Source organism: Rhineura floridana, chromosome 1, assembly GCF_030035675.1.
Source record: "Rhineura floridana isolate rRhiFlo1 chromosome 1, rRhiFlo1.hap2, whole genome shotgun sequence".
Taxonomy (NCBI): domain Eukaryota; kingdom Metazoa; phylum Chordata; class Lepidosauria; order Squamata; family Rhineuridae; genus Rhineura; species Rhineura floridana.
The window spans coordinates 46,622,104-46,639,128 of NC_084480.1; the positions used below are offsets into that span (position 1 = coordinate 46,622,104).

Consider the following 17,025-nt stretch of genomic DNA (forward strand, 5'->3'; position numbering starts at 1 on the left):
TGCTTATGTAGCCAAAATGGCACCATTTCCCAAGAGGAAAGGATCAGCAGTGGGGACGGGGGGGGGGGGAGAGAGGACCCAAAGTTTGCAGAAGTATTAAAATCTTGAGGGGGGGACATAAGGGGAGGAAATGCCAAAATAGTGAGAACTAAGCATGCTCAGTGACCACAGAATGCTGTCTGTCTGTTGGAGGGGGGGAATGGAAAAATGTGGGGGAGGGGAAATTTAATGGAGTATCCTGAGGAGAAACACTCAAATGTTTTGTTGCAGGTCCCATCTATCCTAAACTGCTCCAAGGCCGATAAGCTCAGGTTCTCTATTCCAGTTACCTGTGCCCCACGCCCCACCCCTTGGTATCTGTTACTATTATACACATTCTTGGCTGTAAGACAAAGGGAAAGAATGGAGATCCATCTAGGGCAGAGATGGGGAACCTATGGCCCTCCAGATGTTGTCTGACTCCTAACACACATCAGGTTTTCAAATGTTACGGGGTATGTAAACTACAGTTCTACAAAGAAATATTTGCATACTTGATTGGTTTTTCCAGAAATAATTTACTCCGTTTCTTCACATACTTAAGAGATTACACACACACACCACAGGGAAAAGCACAATTGTTTCAAATTTCATTAGAGGGCCCTTCACAATAGAGCTCACATTTTCAAGAGGTATGTAAAGCTGCTACATTCAGGTCTGTGATGTTAGGCAGAATAAAGGGACTAGATGAGTAATGAGACAAGTTTACATCTGTACCTCAAAGGATTTGCTGGTAAAGAGCAGGAGAAACTAGACATGGATTTGAGCTCAAAGCATAAGTTCTAATAGGGAGAAGAGTTAGAACAATATCACTCACGCCACTTAAAACACTTTTGAGGTACTCTCTTCCTGTTAGTGGGCATGTGTGAACAACAGAAATACAGTTTTAAGCATGGATGTTAGAGGGTGGCCCAGGAGGCATAAGCCTAATGATGGATGGATCTGTCAATTTGGGTTCTCACAGTTTTTCATTTTTCCAGTCTTAAATTCAGTTCTCCACATATTTGCAGCAATTTGCAGATTTAAAAAAAAATAAACATGAAAAACATGAAAATGTGTCAGCATTTTAGTGTGAATTTCTACTAATAAGCACATGCTTGTATGCCTAATATACACATTTTTGCAAAGCATTTCCCCCCAATATAATGCATTTTTTTGTTATTTTCACTAAAATATGCATTTTTATGCATACTTTACAGTAGCGTATGCATTTTTGTACATATTACTCGGCTGGAGAACTGAACTGCAAAACTTGGAGAAGTGCAAATGCCAAAGGATGGCCGATTTTCAGTTCACATATTGTTTCAGAAAGTGCAAATTTGCTAAGTTCACACTTCCAAATGCTAACTTAATCAAATTTCTCTACCATCCCTATACAAGCCCCAGGTCTTTTGTGTTGGACCTTGGATTTCCTCCCCCCCCTTTTAAAACACTTTTAAAGTGCACTTGTATCAGGTTTTTAAACTGACCGACAGCCATGTAGGAAGGAGGATTTACAATGACATAACAATCTACCAGCTGTTTTTGTGCCACCTGTGAATAGAGGTGTTGTATCTGAAATCCAGTTTTAGTCCTCCTCCTACGATTGTTCCTCATGGAGATGGATGCATTTGGGAATAGCTCTTTCTTCCTTTATTTTTAAAATTAAACTCTCCTTCCTATATGGAAATACCTCTTTGGTTACTAGTAACAGGTATCCTGTTTTCACAGGAAAGAAATTGCATCACCACATTTTCCTCTCTTTAGCAGTGGATTTCACAGGAGCAGTTTGTGTTTGTAGTAGAGCTCTGAGTTTCATGACTTGAAAACCATGCACTCATCAACCACATTTAGCTCACAGCTGAGAGACAGGGACCACACTGGCACTACATAAGAGCTCTTGCCAAACTGGAGCAAAATTAAGAGGAAGGAGAAGAGAAGATGTGGCTGAGGGAGAAAGATGGTTTCTAGACCAAACTCCACTAAAGCAGCCCTGCTGCACAGGCATAATATTTGTGGTATGTATTGACCTCTGGGTTCCTCCAAGCAACTTACAACAATGTTAAAAACAAATATAAATATATATCCCGCCCTTCCTCCCAGCAGGAGCCCAGGGCTGCAAACAAAAGCAGTAAAAACACTTTAAAATCATAAAAACAGACATTAAAATACATTAAAACAAAACAACTTTAAAAACATTCTTTAAAAAAGGTTTAAAAACATCTTAAATAAAAAGGGTTTAATTTTTTTTAAAAAAAAAGCAGTTCCAACACAGATGAAGACTGGGAAAGGTCTTAACTTAAAAGGCTTGTTGAAAGAGGAAAGTCTTTAATAGGCGCCGAAAAGATAACAGATATTTAAGGGGAGGGAATGCCTAATATTTAAGGGGAGGGAATTCCAAAGGGTAGGTGCCACCACACTAAAGGTCCGTTTCCTACGTTTTGTAGAACGGACCTCCTGATAAGATAGTATCTGCAGGAGGCCCTCACCTGCAGAGCGCAGTGATCGAGGGGTAAGACGGTCTTTCAGGTATCCTGGTCCCAAGCTGTATAGGGCTTTGTACACCAGAACTAGAACCCTGAACTTGGCCCAGTAGCAAATGGGTAGCCAGTGCAATTCTTTCAACAGTGGGGTGACATGTTGGCGATACCTTGCCCCATTGAGCAGTCTCGCCGCCACATTTGCACCAGCTGCAACTTCCGGACCAACCTCAAGGGCAGCCCCACATAGAGAGCATTACAGTAATCCAGTCATCATTCTATAAAAACAAAACAGTAACACTCCATACAGCCACAAGAAGCTTTGGCAGCTTACTAATGACATACAACATCATCTCAGCCTATCAAATGCCTGGGGAAAAAGGTAAGTTTTTATCTGCCATCTAAAAGATCTCAGTGAAAGTGCCAGGCAGTCCTCACTGGGGAACATACATATTACATCAAAGTATGACTACTCCAGAATAATTATCATTCCTTGTTCTGTGGCCACATAAGTTTTCATTAAAGAGTGAAAAAAATTGTTCTTTTATCATGCTCTGGGTTGGCTTACATTTATTGAATTTATGAATTGCTTCTCTCAACAAAAAATACAAAAGTGATTTACAACAAGAATAAAATACTCTAGCAATCTTAATTGTGATCATTGTGATGTATTTATTTATTATATGTATGGCATGAGTGGGCAACCTCTGGTCCTCCAGATGTTGTTGGAATCCAACTCCCATCAGCTTCAACCAGCATTGCCAGTGATCAGAGAATATTTTGAATTACAGTCCAGCAACATTGCGGGGAGGGGAAGGGGCACAGGCTCCCACATCTGATTTATGAGATGCCTCATAAAATAAATTCTCTGGGTGTCATACATATAAAAACAAATAATGAATGGGAATGAGAACTGAAATTTTGCAGAAATGCAAAATAAATGTGAGTTAAAAACATAGCCTCCTGCCCAAATCCAATGAGCACTGAGGATGCTGTGTAGTGACAAGATTCTGACTGACTGTTGGGAGCGAGGGAGAGAAATGGTTTATCCTAGAAAAGGGCATGGCTGGCTGACAGGCTGCACTCTTGAACAGGAGCTTTCCATGTTGCAACATTTTCTTTCTCCATTTGTATCATTGAATTAAAGTTTATGTAGCAGGTGTAGAGAACTTTTGGCCCTACAGATGTTGCTGAACCATAGCTTCCATCATCCTTGGCCATTGTCTATTCTTGCCAGGTCTGATGGGAGTTGAAGTTCAGCAACATCTGGAGAGCTAAAGGTTCCCTATACCTGGTATATAGGAAACTGCCCCACACAGAGTCAGCTCACTGATCTATGTTGATGAGCTACTTGGACTAATGATGCCAAATCTTCAGAGTCTCGGGCAGAGGTCTTCCCTTAGCCAGTTCTACCACCCAAGAGCCTCTTTTCTGAATGGAAGTGACAGACATTTAACCAGGGATCCCCTAATTGAAAATCATTCACTCTACCATAATCCAGAAAGCAGATTATAGATAGCAGCAAAAAAGGAAACTAGTTTTACTTTTAAAATAATTGATATTTTCCATGACAAAATGTCCTGTTCCTCCTCCTTCAGTGTCCAGTTGCCCTCAACACACAATATTCCTATATACATTCCATTATAGCACAGTATCAGTTTGATATTCATGTGTAATAAAATCTTAGTCATAATTGAATTCACACACTTTTCTCATAAAGTTGTTGGAATGTAACTAATTTGGCTATAGTTATGATCTTTAAAATTTGAAAGTGCTTTTTTCTGAAGAGTTGCTGCAGGATCTCATTAACCCGTGGACTTTAATATGCTGAACACAGTTAAGGGACATGATTTCATCTCTCATGGATGGGTTCACAGCCATTGCACTTGAGTGCCAAGATGTATCCAAATTGGATTCTTTAAAAATAAACAGAACAGAGTGTAGCTGTAATTCCTTTGTTCAAATCCACCATAAGGACAAGGAAAAATATGTTTAAATCAAAGAATGAGAGTCCTCCATTGCGAACATAAACACAGAAAACAAGGCTACAATGCCATCTGGGGGTTCATGGAAATATCACAGGTACTCTGTTTGGGAAATTTCTTGCTTAAAGTCCTGATCTGACAGCCTGACAGCCAAACTAACCTGCTCTGAACTCCATTAATCAAATTGCATATGAATATGTGAACAGTGTCATATTATTAATCATTGTTTTACAAATACAAATAACGTGGTGAGAAAATAAAATGCAATGCTCAGGGATAGACAAAGGAACCTTTTTATAGTTCATTGTTGACTGTGTGCGGTTGATGCCTATAAGCCATTAGCTAAAAAGCCTGCATCAGAATGAGGCAATGGATAATATATGGTAGATTTCTGTCATCATCAAAACACTCATTAGAAATACAGTAATTATGAATGAAAAGCTATTAGGGATGCTGTGGGAAAGATCAGTTGAATTTTATACTACAGCATGTCTCTTGGCTCCCATTAGGCAATCCACAAGTTCTTCCTAGAATACAAAAATGATGACAAAAAGAAGGGCTCAATTAAGTCACCAAGTCTTATGCCAGCAAAAGCTCCTTTTAGCTCATTTGCATTAAAAGATCTCCCATCAATAGCAATTTTCTTTAAGCACAGGGGATAGAACAGAGATTTTGCCTGCCAGTACACCTTTCAGTACCTTTTGCAGCTTTTTATTTTGCACTAGTGTTTTTGGCCAATTGGTATCTAGGTTGTCAACTAGAGTCATCAATTTTAATATTAAAAAAATATATGGGCAGAGTGCTTCTGAGCATATGCCAAATGCCAAGATAAATATCTGAAGGAGGTGTGCGTGGGCAGATACATCAGTCCTAGGGTATAGGTAATCAGAAGGTGGACCTGGATCTATTATTTCACAATAGCAGCAACTATATGACTCCCTCCCTTCCCCAATTAACTGATGAAATGAAGAAAGCTTGGCGTAACCAATAATGGTTTTGTGTGTTTGAAAGAACTGTGTGAGTTCTTTTCAATTCTGGTACTCTAAACAAATTCAGAGTGTATTTCTTTTGCACCAGGCTGTGGTTGGTAGATTGAAGTTTTAGTAAAAAATGAAGTAGATTCTGCAAGGCTGAAGTCTGCCCACCCTACAACAAGTGCATGTAAATCAGGGGTGGCTAACCTGTGGCTCTCCATATGTTGTTGGACTATAACTCCCATCATCCCTCACCATAGACCGTCATAGCAGGGGCTGATAGGAGATGGGAGTCCAACAAGACTTGGAGAGCCGCAGTTTGGCCATCCGGGATGTAAATACATGTGCACAGATACAAAATGCCAGCATGCTAGCTTCTGTTTCACTCTATAACTATCAATTCAAATAGAAAATGTTGCTAAATGTCTTTGAAGAGCAACAATTCGATATTATAAATACAACCAGTTCTACGGTGAGGATAAATTCTACTAAACTTTGTTAAGCAATATTATTAGGGTCAGTTACTAAGCTGGACAAGCTGTTGAAGAATAAATGAATACAGCTTACAGCAGATGGAGAAGAACATTTGTCTGAGGGGCTTAGTCATAGATCCTTGTAAGAATGGAGCATTGCAAGTATAAAACAGAGTCCTTACATTTGTGAAATATTGGGGGTGGGGAACAAACTGTTCTTTTTAAAAAATATTTTAAGAACAGTACGTAAAGGCAAAGTGCCTCTGAGCATGTGTAGTCTGCCTTTCCCCTACAAACATGCCTTCAGATCCAGTAGCCTGCATCTTTCTATCAGTCTGCCTGCATAAATAAGAAGCAGCCACGGAGCCATTGCTCTGGTGAGGAGGCAGCCTAGAGCAAGATGGTATGAACTCACTTGAACTCTGTACTGGCCTTTGTTCAAATCCACCATAATCACGCTCAGAAATGACCGCCGCCACCTCCACATGTGTCTTATTCAATGGTAGGCCTTCACATGACAGCACAACATTAAATGGATTCACTTTCACAGGGCATGCATGCAAACTACGTCACAAGTGCAGCTGCTTTTTCATATGATGCCTCGGTGCCCATTATGAGCATTAAAAGCAAAACTGGCTCTACTGGAATGTTTTTCTTGCTTTGCATTTTGCAATTCTGGCAACTGGTTGTGAGAGTATTAAATTCTGTCCATTTGGTAACACTTGTGATAACATGTTTTGTTTTTAAGATGGTTTATAGATGTTTTTAGTTCTGTCATTTGTTTGCTGCCCTGGGCTTCTTCTGGGAGGAAGGGTAGGGTATTAATTAATTAATTAATTACAGTTCATGGGATAAGATACCTTTTCTGCCTTTCCATCTGTTCTTTGGTGATTCCATTACCCATGCTCATTTGACTTCATTTTGCTTAGGCCTCAGCCACATCTCCATGGGTCATGGCAGCCCTATTAATGTTTTTTCTATATATATATATATTATAGAGGATTGTACGAAGCCATCTTATCAGGAGGTCCGTTCCGCACAACATAGGAAGTGGACCTTTTGTGGTACCAACACTTTGGAATTCCCTCCCCTTAAATATTAGACAGGTGCCATCTCTGTTACCTTTTTGTCACCTGTTGAAGACCTTCCTCTTTCAACAAGCCTTTTAAGTAGAGACCTTATTATCCCGGTCTGTATCTGTGCTGGAATTGTTTTTTAAGATTTTTAAAAAAGTTTTTTTTAAAGATGTTGTTAAGATGTTTTGTTTTAATATATTTTTAAATATGCTTGTTGAAAATATGTTTTGAAGTCTTTGTTTTTAAAATGTTTTAAAGTGCTTTTAGTGTTTTTGTTTGTCACCCCGGGCTCCTTCTGGGAGGAAGGGTGGGATATAAATTAAATAATAAATAAATAAATACATTTCTGTTTGTTTTTAAATAATTAAATAAATAAAGCTGAGGAGAGCCCTGGATGCTGATTCTGAATCACAATTTCCAATGGGAATCGAAATCTTACTCCCATTTTGTTTCAATAGCAGCATCCTTTTGGGATTGCTCAGTCTCAATCAAGCAGGAATTGAGGGAGAAGTGCATAAGGAGTGTTCATCCCTGCACACACAAACATTTGGTGAATGTATTGAGGGAGGACCAAGGCTGTACTTGCTGGCTCTGTCCTGAGCATCACACTTCTTCTTAGCCCTTGAGGCCACCATTGACACCTATGCATCCAGCATGTCCTGTAGTTTCCTGCTAAAATCCTGTAACTTTTTACACTACAAATGTTCTGGGCTGAGTTTTTTTAGTCTTGCTTTTGTTTTGTTTTTGCACTATGTAGCACAGGAGTGCCCCTCTAGATGACAATAATGCAGTAACATTGGGAAAGCATTGCAGTATTAATAACGCAGAATGATATATGCATGGTCCAGTATAAGTCTTCCCCTAATGCACTACTATTGCATTAACAACCTGTTGCAGAATACACATGCAAAATAAACAAACAAATAAACACCAGTTTGGAGGGGACTGTTACGACATGTGTCCTTGGGAACCTGAGTGTGTGAACCTGCCACCCATATGTCCCATGAAACACACCTCCTTGAGAGGAGGATCTTTTGATAGGGATAAAACAAGCGCTTTGCCCTGGTGTGCCTAAATGGTGTGTGTATAACGCAAGAAATGCAGGTCCAAACCAGACTAAAGCAAAGCTTTCTTTTATTGAGAGAAAAGAGAAGAATAGCATTACAAAATTACTGGCTGCGTGGCAGCATTAATCATTAATATCTTAACCCATTCATAACTTTAAACTAAAGACATCAAAGGACCCTATTCCTATAAGGAGTGACAGTAGGGTTGCCTGGTCGGAAGCATCCCAAATCCTGAGATGTCATGGGGCGGGCCCTAATGATGTCATGGGGCGGGCTCTAGTGATGTCACGGGGCGGGCCCTAGTGATGTCACGGGGCGGGCCCTAGTGATGTCACGGGGCGGGCCCTAGTGATGTCACGGGGCGGGCCCTAGTGATGTCACGGGGCGGGCCCTAGTGATGTCACGGGGCGGGCCCTAGTGATGTCACGGGGCGGGCCCTAGTGATGTCACGGGGCGGGCCCTAGTGATGTCACGGGGCGGGCCCTAGTGATGTCACGGGGCGGGCCCTAGTGATGTCACGGGGCGGGCCCTAGTGATGTCACGGGGCGGGCCCTAGTGATGTCACGGGGCGGGCCCTAGTGATGTCACGGGGCGGGCCCTAGTGATGTCACGGGGCGGGCCCTAGTGATGTCACGGGGCAGGCCCTAGTGACGTCATAAAGCATGATACATTATCAACCACAGTTGCTTGGAGCATACCATTCAAAAAAAAAAAGATGCCTTTCCTGTCCAAAACACCTTCTCTCGACTTCTGTGCAAGAACCCAGTAAATTCTTTGCAAACTTCAAGAGATAGACACCTAGGGATATTGGGAGGGGTGTGTGGAGAGAGAGAGAGGGAGAGGGAGAGGGAGAGAGAGGTTCTCTCAAGGACAGATCTGTCCTGTTTACTTGCCGCCCTGGGCAGGATATAATAATAATAATAATAATAATAAATGAACATTAACACTAGCGCCACCAAATAATATAATGAATTATTTAAATCACTCATTGCATCTTAGAGGAATACAGGAGCATGAAATATGGTCTATCCAGATAATAAATCCAATCTCTTGCACAAATACCTAGAAGTTCAGATTTGATGAAGATCAAAGTACTGCAGGAATTATTTTAGGTAACTCTGATAATCTTTAGGAGAAATAGTTCTTCCACTATACACACCATGTTGTACCCTCTGCATTACCCTCTGCTTAAGCCAATAACATTTTTCTAAATCCTGTGATGTTAAATTCTAAAGCTCTCCTATAAAATTTTACTACATTTTATAAATGATATATTATAGATTAATTACAGAACTTCTGAAATATATTTTCCTTATGCTGCAAGCACTAGTTAGTCTCATTTAAAAATCCCTCCACTTTTTACATTTTCTAGGTTTATTCACTCTCCCACACATGCTTCTTATTTTAAAATGTGTTGTGCTGGAGTACTCCAAGCACTAGAGGCCTAAACCCAGGTATGGAACACATCTCTTCTAGTCTAGCATCAGAAAGCACACCAGGCAGTTGTTCCACAGAGTCTACAAACCTATAATAATTATAGATGTGCCATGCATTAATTAGTGCATGGTGTGTGCACATCACCAGCGGCATCTTAAGGCAAAAGGAGGGGCCATGTACCTGAGCCTCAGTGTATGAGGTGCAGTCAATGAAGGGGGGGCATAGGGAGCTGCCTGCCACCAAGTCAAACCATTGGGTACATCTATCTCTGTCCTATCTACACTGACTGGCAGCAGCTCTCAAGCCCCACCTGGAGATGAACCTGGGATCTTCTACATGCGAAGCAGGTGCTCTGCCCACTCAGCCACAGTGCTTCCCCAGGGAATGTGGGGAGTTCCGGAGGGGGGAGAGGATGCCAGGGGTGGCTCAAGGCATGTTTGAGGGAGAAGGGAAACCGGGGGAAAGGGGGTTCTTTTGGCAGAAGCCCAAACTGAAGTCAACCTGCAAGAATTTGTGACATGAGGGGGTGCCCACCTGCATTGACCCAAGTGTGCGAGGAGGGTTTGGTTCAGTTTTGTTTTTTGGGATGGGGGGGCAGGAGACTATTAGAGGGTGGTTCATCCAGGCAGCGCCCTATCAGTCCTGGGGAGGGAGCAGCACCAGGGATCAAGGGTGGCTCTCTAGTCCTCATGGAGGATGGTGGGTTAAGAACCTAAGAAGAGCCCTGCTGGATCAGGCCAACGTGGGCTCATCCAGTCCAGCACATCCTCTTCTCACAGTGGCTGACCAGCTGCGGGGCCCCTGCAGTCCCCTTCCGCAATCTGCACCAGGATAGCAGGGCAGAAGCTTCAGAGCTGCCCACCATTCCCTCACTTCACCTACCTTTCTTTCTGCTGTTTTTTGCAGCTCGCGCAGGTTTGCCATCAATTAAGATGGTGGCCGAGGTTTCCCTACGGAGCTGAAGCCTCTACCACCATCTTGGTTGATGGCAGCAATGCGAGCGTGTAGCACACATGTGTGCCATCAACCAAGATGGCAGCAGAGGCTTCAGCCCCTTAGGAAAACCTCAGCCGCCATCTTGTTTGATGGCAAACCTGTGCATGCTGCAAAAAACAGCAAAGAGAAAGGTAAGTAGAATGGGGGAATGGCAGGGGGCTTGGGATCTCCCGCCCTGCGGCCATCCCTGCTGGGTGGCCATGCCACACCACACCAAAAACCGGATATCCAGGGACAGGGGGTGTGGTCTGGCCAGAGAGCCAGAAAACACCCCCAAAGCCTGAGACTCCGGCCAAAAGCCAGAGATCTGGTAACTCTAAGTGACAGGTAGGAGATATTACCTATCCTAGGCCCAGGAGTGGGCAGTGGAATGCTGCTGAAGCAATGTGAAGGAGCCCTGGCCCAAAGGCAGGAAGGAATTTGTTAGCCTCAAGGCTTGTGCCAAGACACAGAATCCCTGCCTGTTCTGTCCCTGCAGTCCCTCATTGAGTTATTCAAGAGCAAAGTTGGAGCTCAGATCGCCATTTCTAGGTCTCAAGCTTGCTTTTTGAAGACACTTTTTCTCTTCCAACTCCCCTGAAAAAGGAGGGATCTGGGTATGAGGTGATTTCGTGTGTGTGTGTGTGTTTCTAGCTGACACTGAGAAAACTCAGTGATTTCTTCTAATGCTTTCTTTGAACAATGGGATTGTTCTGCTGGGCTTGAGGGAAGTCTGCCAAGGAAGGTAACATTTATTTCAGTTTCTCTTGGTTATTTTTGTTGCTTACAGGATGGCCTTGTGCTGTCCCCTCACAGTACCTCAGGAATGCATAACTAGCAAGACAACAGGGGGTGTGGGGTGGGAATTATGCTCCAGTGCCTTGCACCTCCTTGATTCTACTTGAACCAAAATGGGGTTAGCCGAGCAGTCATAACATGCGAGGACCTGACCTACTCTGCTAGAACATATACGCATATACAAATATAGGTACTATTATGTATTATCTATTACTATGTATTGCTTATTATTATGAATTGTATTTATATAACTTTAATTTTTTTATTGTATGGATATTATGTATTGATATGGAAGCAGAAGATGGAGAAGTTCCATACTTCCTCTGAAAAGATCAAGAGTAGACTGCGGTACAGATAATGAACTGGTCATATCTAAAATCAGAGTAAAGCTAAAGAACAACAACAAAGCAATCATAATGCCAAAATACAATTTAAATAACATCCCAGAAGCATATAAAGATCAAATAAGGAACAGATTTGAGGCTTTAAACTTAGTTGACAGAGAACCAGAAGAACTATGGGGTGAAGTCAGAGACATTATCAGGGAAGAATACAAAAAGATAATGCCTCTACTGAAAAAGAGAGAAAGACCTCAATGGATGACTGAAGAAACTCTTAAAACGGTTAAGAGAGAAGGAAAGCAAAAGCAAAAGGAGAGAGAAACACGGTTAGAACTGTAAATGCAACCACACAGCGACTAGTAAGTAGGGATAAGGAGAATTTAGCAAGCAAGCTAAATGTGGGCTAGATGGAACAACTATCAGGAGGATCCAGAATTGGCTCCAGAATCGTACTCAAAGAGTGCTTATCAATGGTTCCTTCTCAAACTGGGCAGAAGTAACAAGTGGGGTACCACAGGGCTCGGTCCTGGGCCCAGAGCTCTTCAACATTTTTTTCAATGACTTGGATGAGGAGATAGAGCATCTTTATCAAATTTGCAGATGATACAAAATTGGGGGGCACAGCTAATACCGTGGAAGACAGAAACAAAATTCAAAGGTGTAGTGAAAGCGGGAGGCCTCCCCTGTCTGCTCTCACTGTCCCAGGAGTCAATCCCCAGCCTTGGGCAATTGATCCCAGCAAATCCTGGTTTGCCAAGGTTGTGCACACTCACACCAACCCTGCAAGGTAGTAACAGCCACCACCCTTCTAGCTGGTTAGCCACTCTGGGGTGAAGGGAACCTCAGAGCCCAGTTAAGCACCACAGCTTCTCAGAGGAAGAGCCTAGATACACCCCTTGCCCCTTCCAAAGCCTCAGGCAAAACGTTCCTTTGTTACATGGTAGTTTGTAGTTGAATGGTAAGGACTGAATTTAGGAACTGACCCCCCTCTAAAGTGAACACACGTTGGTTAAAGTAATTAAAGTTTATTAAAAAGAATAAGAAAAGCATAAAAGTTTTACAGATAAAAAAAGAGGTGCACAAAATAAGGTTTAGCAGCAAATTGAATCCTGTTACCATACGCCCAAACAGGGTAAGGTTTGGTAAGAAATACAAGTAAGATAGTTTTTGGCACGAATCAAGAATAAAGCTTTCTTGCCTAATCTATACTTACAGACCATAGGATCTATAGATGAATAGCCTTCTCCCCTCAGGGAATTGCGAGTCAGGATGGAAATGGAGCCACAACAGAGCATCACCTATGTGACAAGGTGGTACTCACGAAGTGGGACTAAAACCCAAAGTTCTGAGCTCCTTCTTGTGGAAGAAATCTTTTGCCCAGCCGGAGACAATTAACCAATTGAGATTTTATCAAAAGGATGAAAAAACTATGTTCCCACAACACCAGGCGCCTCCTCTTGGTTTCCCAAGGCAGTTCCTTGAATTTTATGGCTTTGACAGAACCAGGCCCCTTCTACTGATAACAAGGTATGAAGCTAGCTTGTAATCTCATACAGCTGGGGTTGTAAATTGCCAAGTCACAACGATGAGGCAAAACCAAACATTTAACTGCTTACTGGCAGGTTACAGAAAAAGATGTCAAGGAGGAAAAATCCCCGCAAGGCTTTGCATAAGCATTTTAGATACAGGCCAGGGCAAGGCTGGCAAGCTGGCATGACAAAAGGGACCTTGATAGGCTGGAGGATTGGGATGAAAACAAGAGAATGAAATTCAACAGGGATAAATGCAAAGTTCTACACTTAGGAAAAAGAAACCAAATGCACAGTTATAAGATGGGGATATTTGGCTCAGCAGTACAATATGTGAGAAGGATCTTGGAATTGTCGTTGATCACAAGCTGAATATGAGCCAACAGTGCGGTGTGGCTGCAAAAAAGGCAAATGCTATGTTAGGCTGCATTAACAGAAGTATAGTTTCCAAATCGCGAGAAATATTTGTTTATTTATTTATTATTTAATTTGTATTCCACCCTTCCTCCCAGCAGGAGCCCAGGGCTGCAAACAAAGTGCTAAAAACACTTTAAAAACATCATAGAAACAGATCTTAAAATACATTAAAACAAAACAGCTTTAAAAACATTTAAAAAAACAACTTTAAAAAAGGGTTAAAAACATTATTAAAAATCATATTAAGCAATTCTAACACAGACAGGTCTCAACCTAAAAGGCTTGTTGAAAGAGGAATGTCTTCAAAAGGTGCCAAAAAGGTAGCAGAGATGGCGCCTGCCTAATATTCAAAGGGAGGGAATTCCACAGGGTAGGTGCTGCCACACTAAAGGTCCGTTTCCTATATTATGCAGAATGAACCTCCTGATAAGATAGTATCTGCAGGAGCCCCTCACCTGCAGAGTGCAGTGATCGACTGGGTATATAAGGGGTAATACGGTCTTTCAGGTATCCTGGTCCCGAGCTGTATAGGGCTTTATACACCAAAACTAGAACCTTGACCTTGGCCCAGTAGCAAATGGGCAGCCAGTGCAATTCTTTCAGCAGCGGGGTGACATGTTGGCAATACCCTGCCCCAGTGAGTAGTCTCGCCGCCACATTTTGCACCAGCTGCAGCTTCCGGACCAACCTCAAGGGCAGCCCCATATAGAGCGCATTACAGTAATCCAGCCTGGAGGTAACCAGTGCGTGGACAACAGTGGTCAGGCTATCCCAGTCCAGAAATGGCCACAGCTGTCTCACCAGCTGAAGCTGGTAAAAGGCACTCCTAGCCACTGAGGTCACCTGGGCCTCTAGCAACAAAGATGGATCCAGGAGTACCCCCCAGGCTATGGATCTGCTCTTTCCGTTCTTTTTAGTTCCCCTCTATTCAGCACTGGTTAGGCTTCATCTTGAATACTGTGTCCAGTTCTGGTCTCCGCACTTCAAGAAGGATGCAGACAAACTGGAACAGGTTCAGAGAAGAGCAACAAGGATGATCAGGGGACTAGAAACAAAGTCCTATGAGAGACTGAAAGAACTGGGCATGTTTAGCCTGCAGAAGAGGGGAGATATGATAGCACTCTTCAAGTACATGAAAGATTGTCACGCAGGAGGGCAGGGATCTCTTCTTGATCATCCCAGAGTACAGGACATGGAATAATGGGCTCAAGTTGCAGGAAGACAGATTTCGACTGGACATCAGGAAAAACTCACTAACTGTTAGAGCCATATGACAATGGAACCAATTACCTAGAGAGGTAGTGGGCTGTCCAACACTGGAGGTATTCAAGAGGCAGCTGGACAGCCATCTGTCCGGAATGCTTTGGATTCCTGCATTGAGCAGGGTGTTGGGCTTGATGGCCTTATATGCCCCTTCCAACTCTACTATTCTATGATATAAAAAGTGGTAATTCTTAATCCTAACTGGACCACTTGTGCATTACATCTCTCATACATAAACACAAAATGTTGTTTTTAATATGATGCCAAACCTTCCTGTGCCTGTGTGGGAGTGGTATTGCTATTGTTGTTTATTGATGTTTTTATAGTCTGTTTTATTTATTTTGTTTTAACATTGTGTAAGTCGCGTGGGGACCTTCGGCTATAATAAATGTGGTAATAATAATAATAATAATAATAATAATAATAAAATAAACACAAGACAGAGCAAAGATCTTCGTGGGCGTGTTTAAAAGGGTGATCGATCATTCGGCACTCGCATCCCTTGCCTAGCTCAAAAGAGAGAGCTCGCGCGGCAGGCCTAAGGGCGTTGTGGAAAGCGGCGGAAGACCCGAAACGCTTGTTGTTTTTGGCCATCTGAAGGTTCGGGAATCGATTAGGTGGCGGTGGCGGTGGTGGCGGTGGCGGCGGTTTTGGGGGTCGTGCTAATAAGCCCCTTTTGAGTAAACATCCCTCTCTCTCCACCCTGCCCTATTTCATCCCGTCCGGCCGGTGGCGCGCGCGGGCAGCCAAACGGCAACTGCGTTGCGGGGAAGCCAGAGACGAATCCCAAGAGCATCAGCTGACTGACGTGAGTGGCGGGTTAGGGCTACAGCCTCAACACGAGCCGAGTGTGCGCTCATTCCGGCAGTTTGGATCCCGCCCCTCGCGATGTTGCGATGGCTGATAGGAGGGGGACGCGAACCGCAAGGATTGGCCGAGGTAAAAGCCGGCTGTGGGGCTGCTCGGGTCTGACGGATTTCTGAGTCTCTCACTTCAGAGCTGTGTGGAGGGGGAGGGTCAAGTTCTATTTATGTATGGTTGATGGAGAAAGTGACGTTTCCGTAATGACGAATTCAAAACACGAGCGCTTGATGAGCTTTTTTTTCTTCGACGGTCTTCTGCGGCTATAGTAATAACAATAATGGAAGGCTGTATTATTTATTAATATTATTATAAAAGGCTATATTATTGACTTTTACATCGCCGGACAGCGATGCTACTCGCTCTGCATAGCCGAAGGCACTTATTTATTTATTTATTTAAAATATTTCTCGATCGCCCTGCGTCAAAAGATTCCAGGGTGTGTAAAACTTACCACATGTACTGTGTAAATATATGAATCCAAAATAAAAATTCGCAGAAAAAATAGAAAACTAGATCAGGGGCAGTCTGAAAGCATGAAAATTAGGTACAGAGTAAGGCAGTTTCAACTAAGCAAATAAACTAAAATGTCTGTGCAAATAAGAAGGTCTTAACCTGAGCCTAGACCCGTTATACACTCGAGGGATGGCTCATATCATTCCAGTTGTTTGCTCAAGACAGTAAAAGTTACTTCTTGTTTTTAATGTTAAGTTCCTGCTTCTCTTGTATGTTGGCCTTTAATTAGGTGGGGAGTAGGTGGGGAGTCTGAATAAAGCCGAGTCACACGGGAACAACCACCATTTTTTAAAAAAAAATTTTTAAGGGGAAGAATGTAAAGTATAAAGGCTTGGGGAGGTGTGGGTAGAGACAGTGAGAAATTGGGGGGAAAGAACCAGAAACATGTATGGTAAAAAACTGGATCATATATATAAACACTACTGGACTGGTGAAAGTGACAAGTCTTGTGTTAATAGCCCAAAATTAACTACCCTCAGTTAGGGTCACATCAGAGTTTCCAGTTTTTCTTATTCCTGACAAGTTACATTTTTCTAACTATAAATCTACAGGTGCGTTTTTACTACATAAGAATTTGTTTATGCCCATCCCTTTTCATTCTTACATATGTGCATACACACATTTGTACTCCTTGCACATAATACTCCTATGCCCACCTTGCTCTCACACACCATCACGTAACACTCTCGTAGAGCATTCACACATGTACTCTTTAAAAGCACTGGCCAACTGTTAAATTGTTGCCCATGTCACATCCCTTCCCTGACACCCTTTAGCAAAGGGAGACGTGAGGTTTACCTTTCCTCCACCTCTCC

At 42.7% G+C, this 17,025-nt stretch overlaps 1 protein-coding gene across 2 annotated transcripts in view; it reads left to right on the forward strand.

The window, feature by feature from the left end:
- Positions 1–15,439: 15,439 nt before the first annotated feature.
- WDR41 (WD repeat domain 41) overlaps positions 15,440–17,025 on the forward strand; it is a 36,315-nt gene continuing 34,729 nt past the window's right edge. The window contains exon 1 of one of the 2 annotated variants that reach the window (XM_061620283.1): positions 15,440–15,772. In XM_061620283.1, the coding sequence (XP_061476267.1) occupies positions 15,722–15,772 (51 nt within the window). In that variant the 5' untranslated portion in view covers positions 15,440–15,721. The other variant, XM_061620274.1, reaches the window with a different exon arrangement.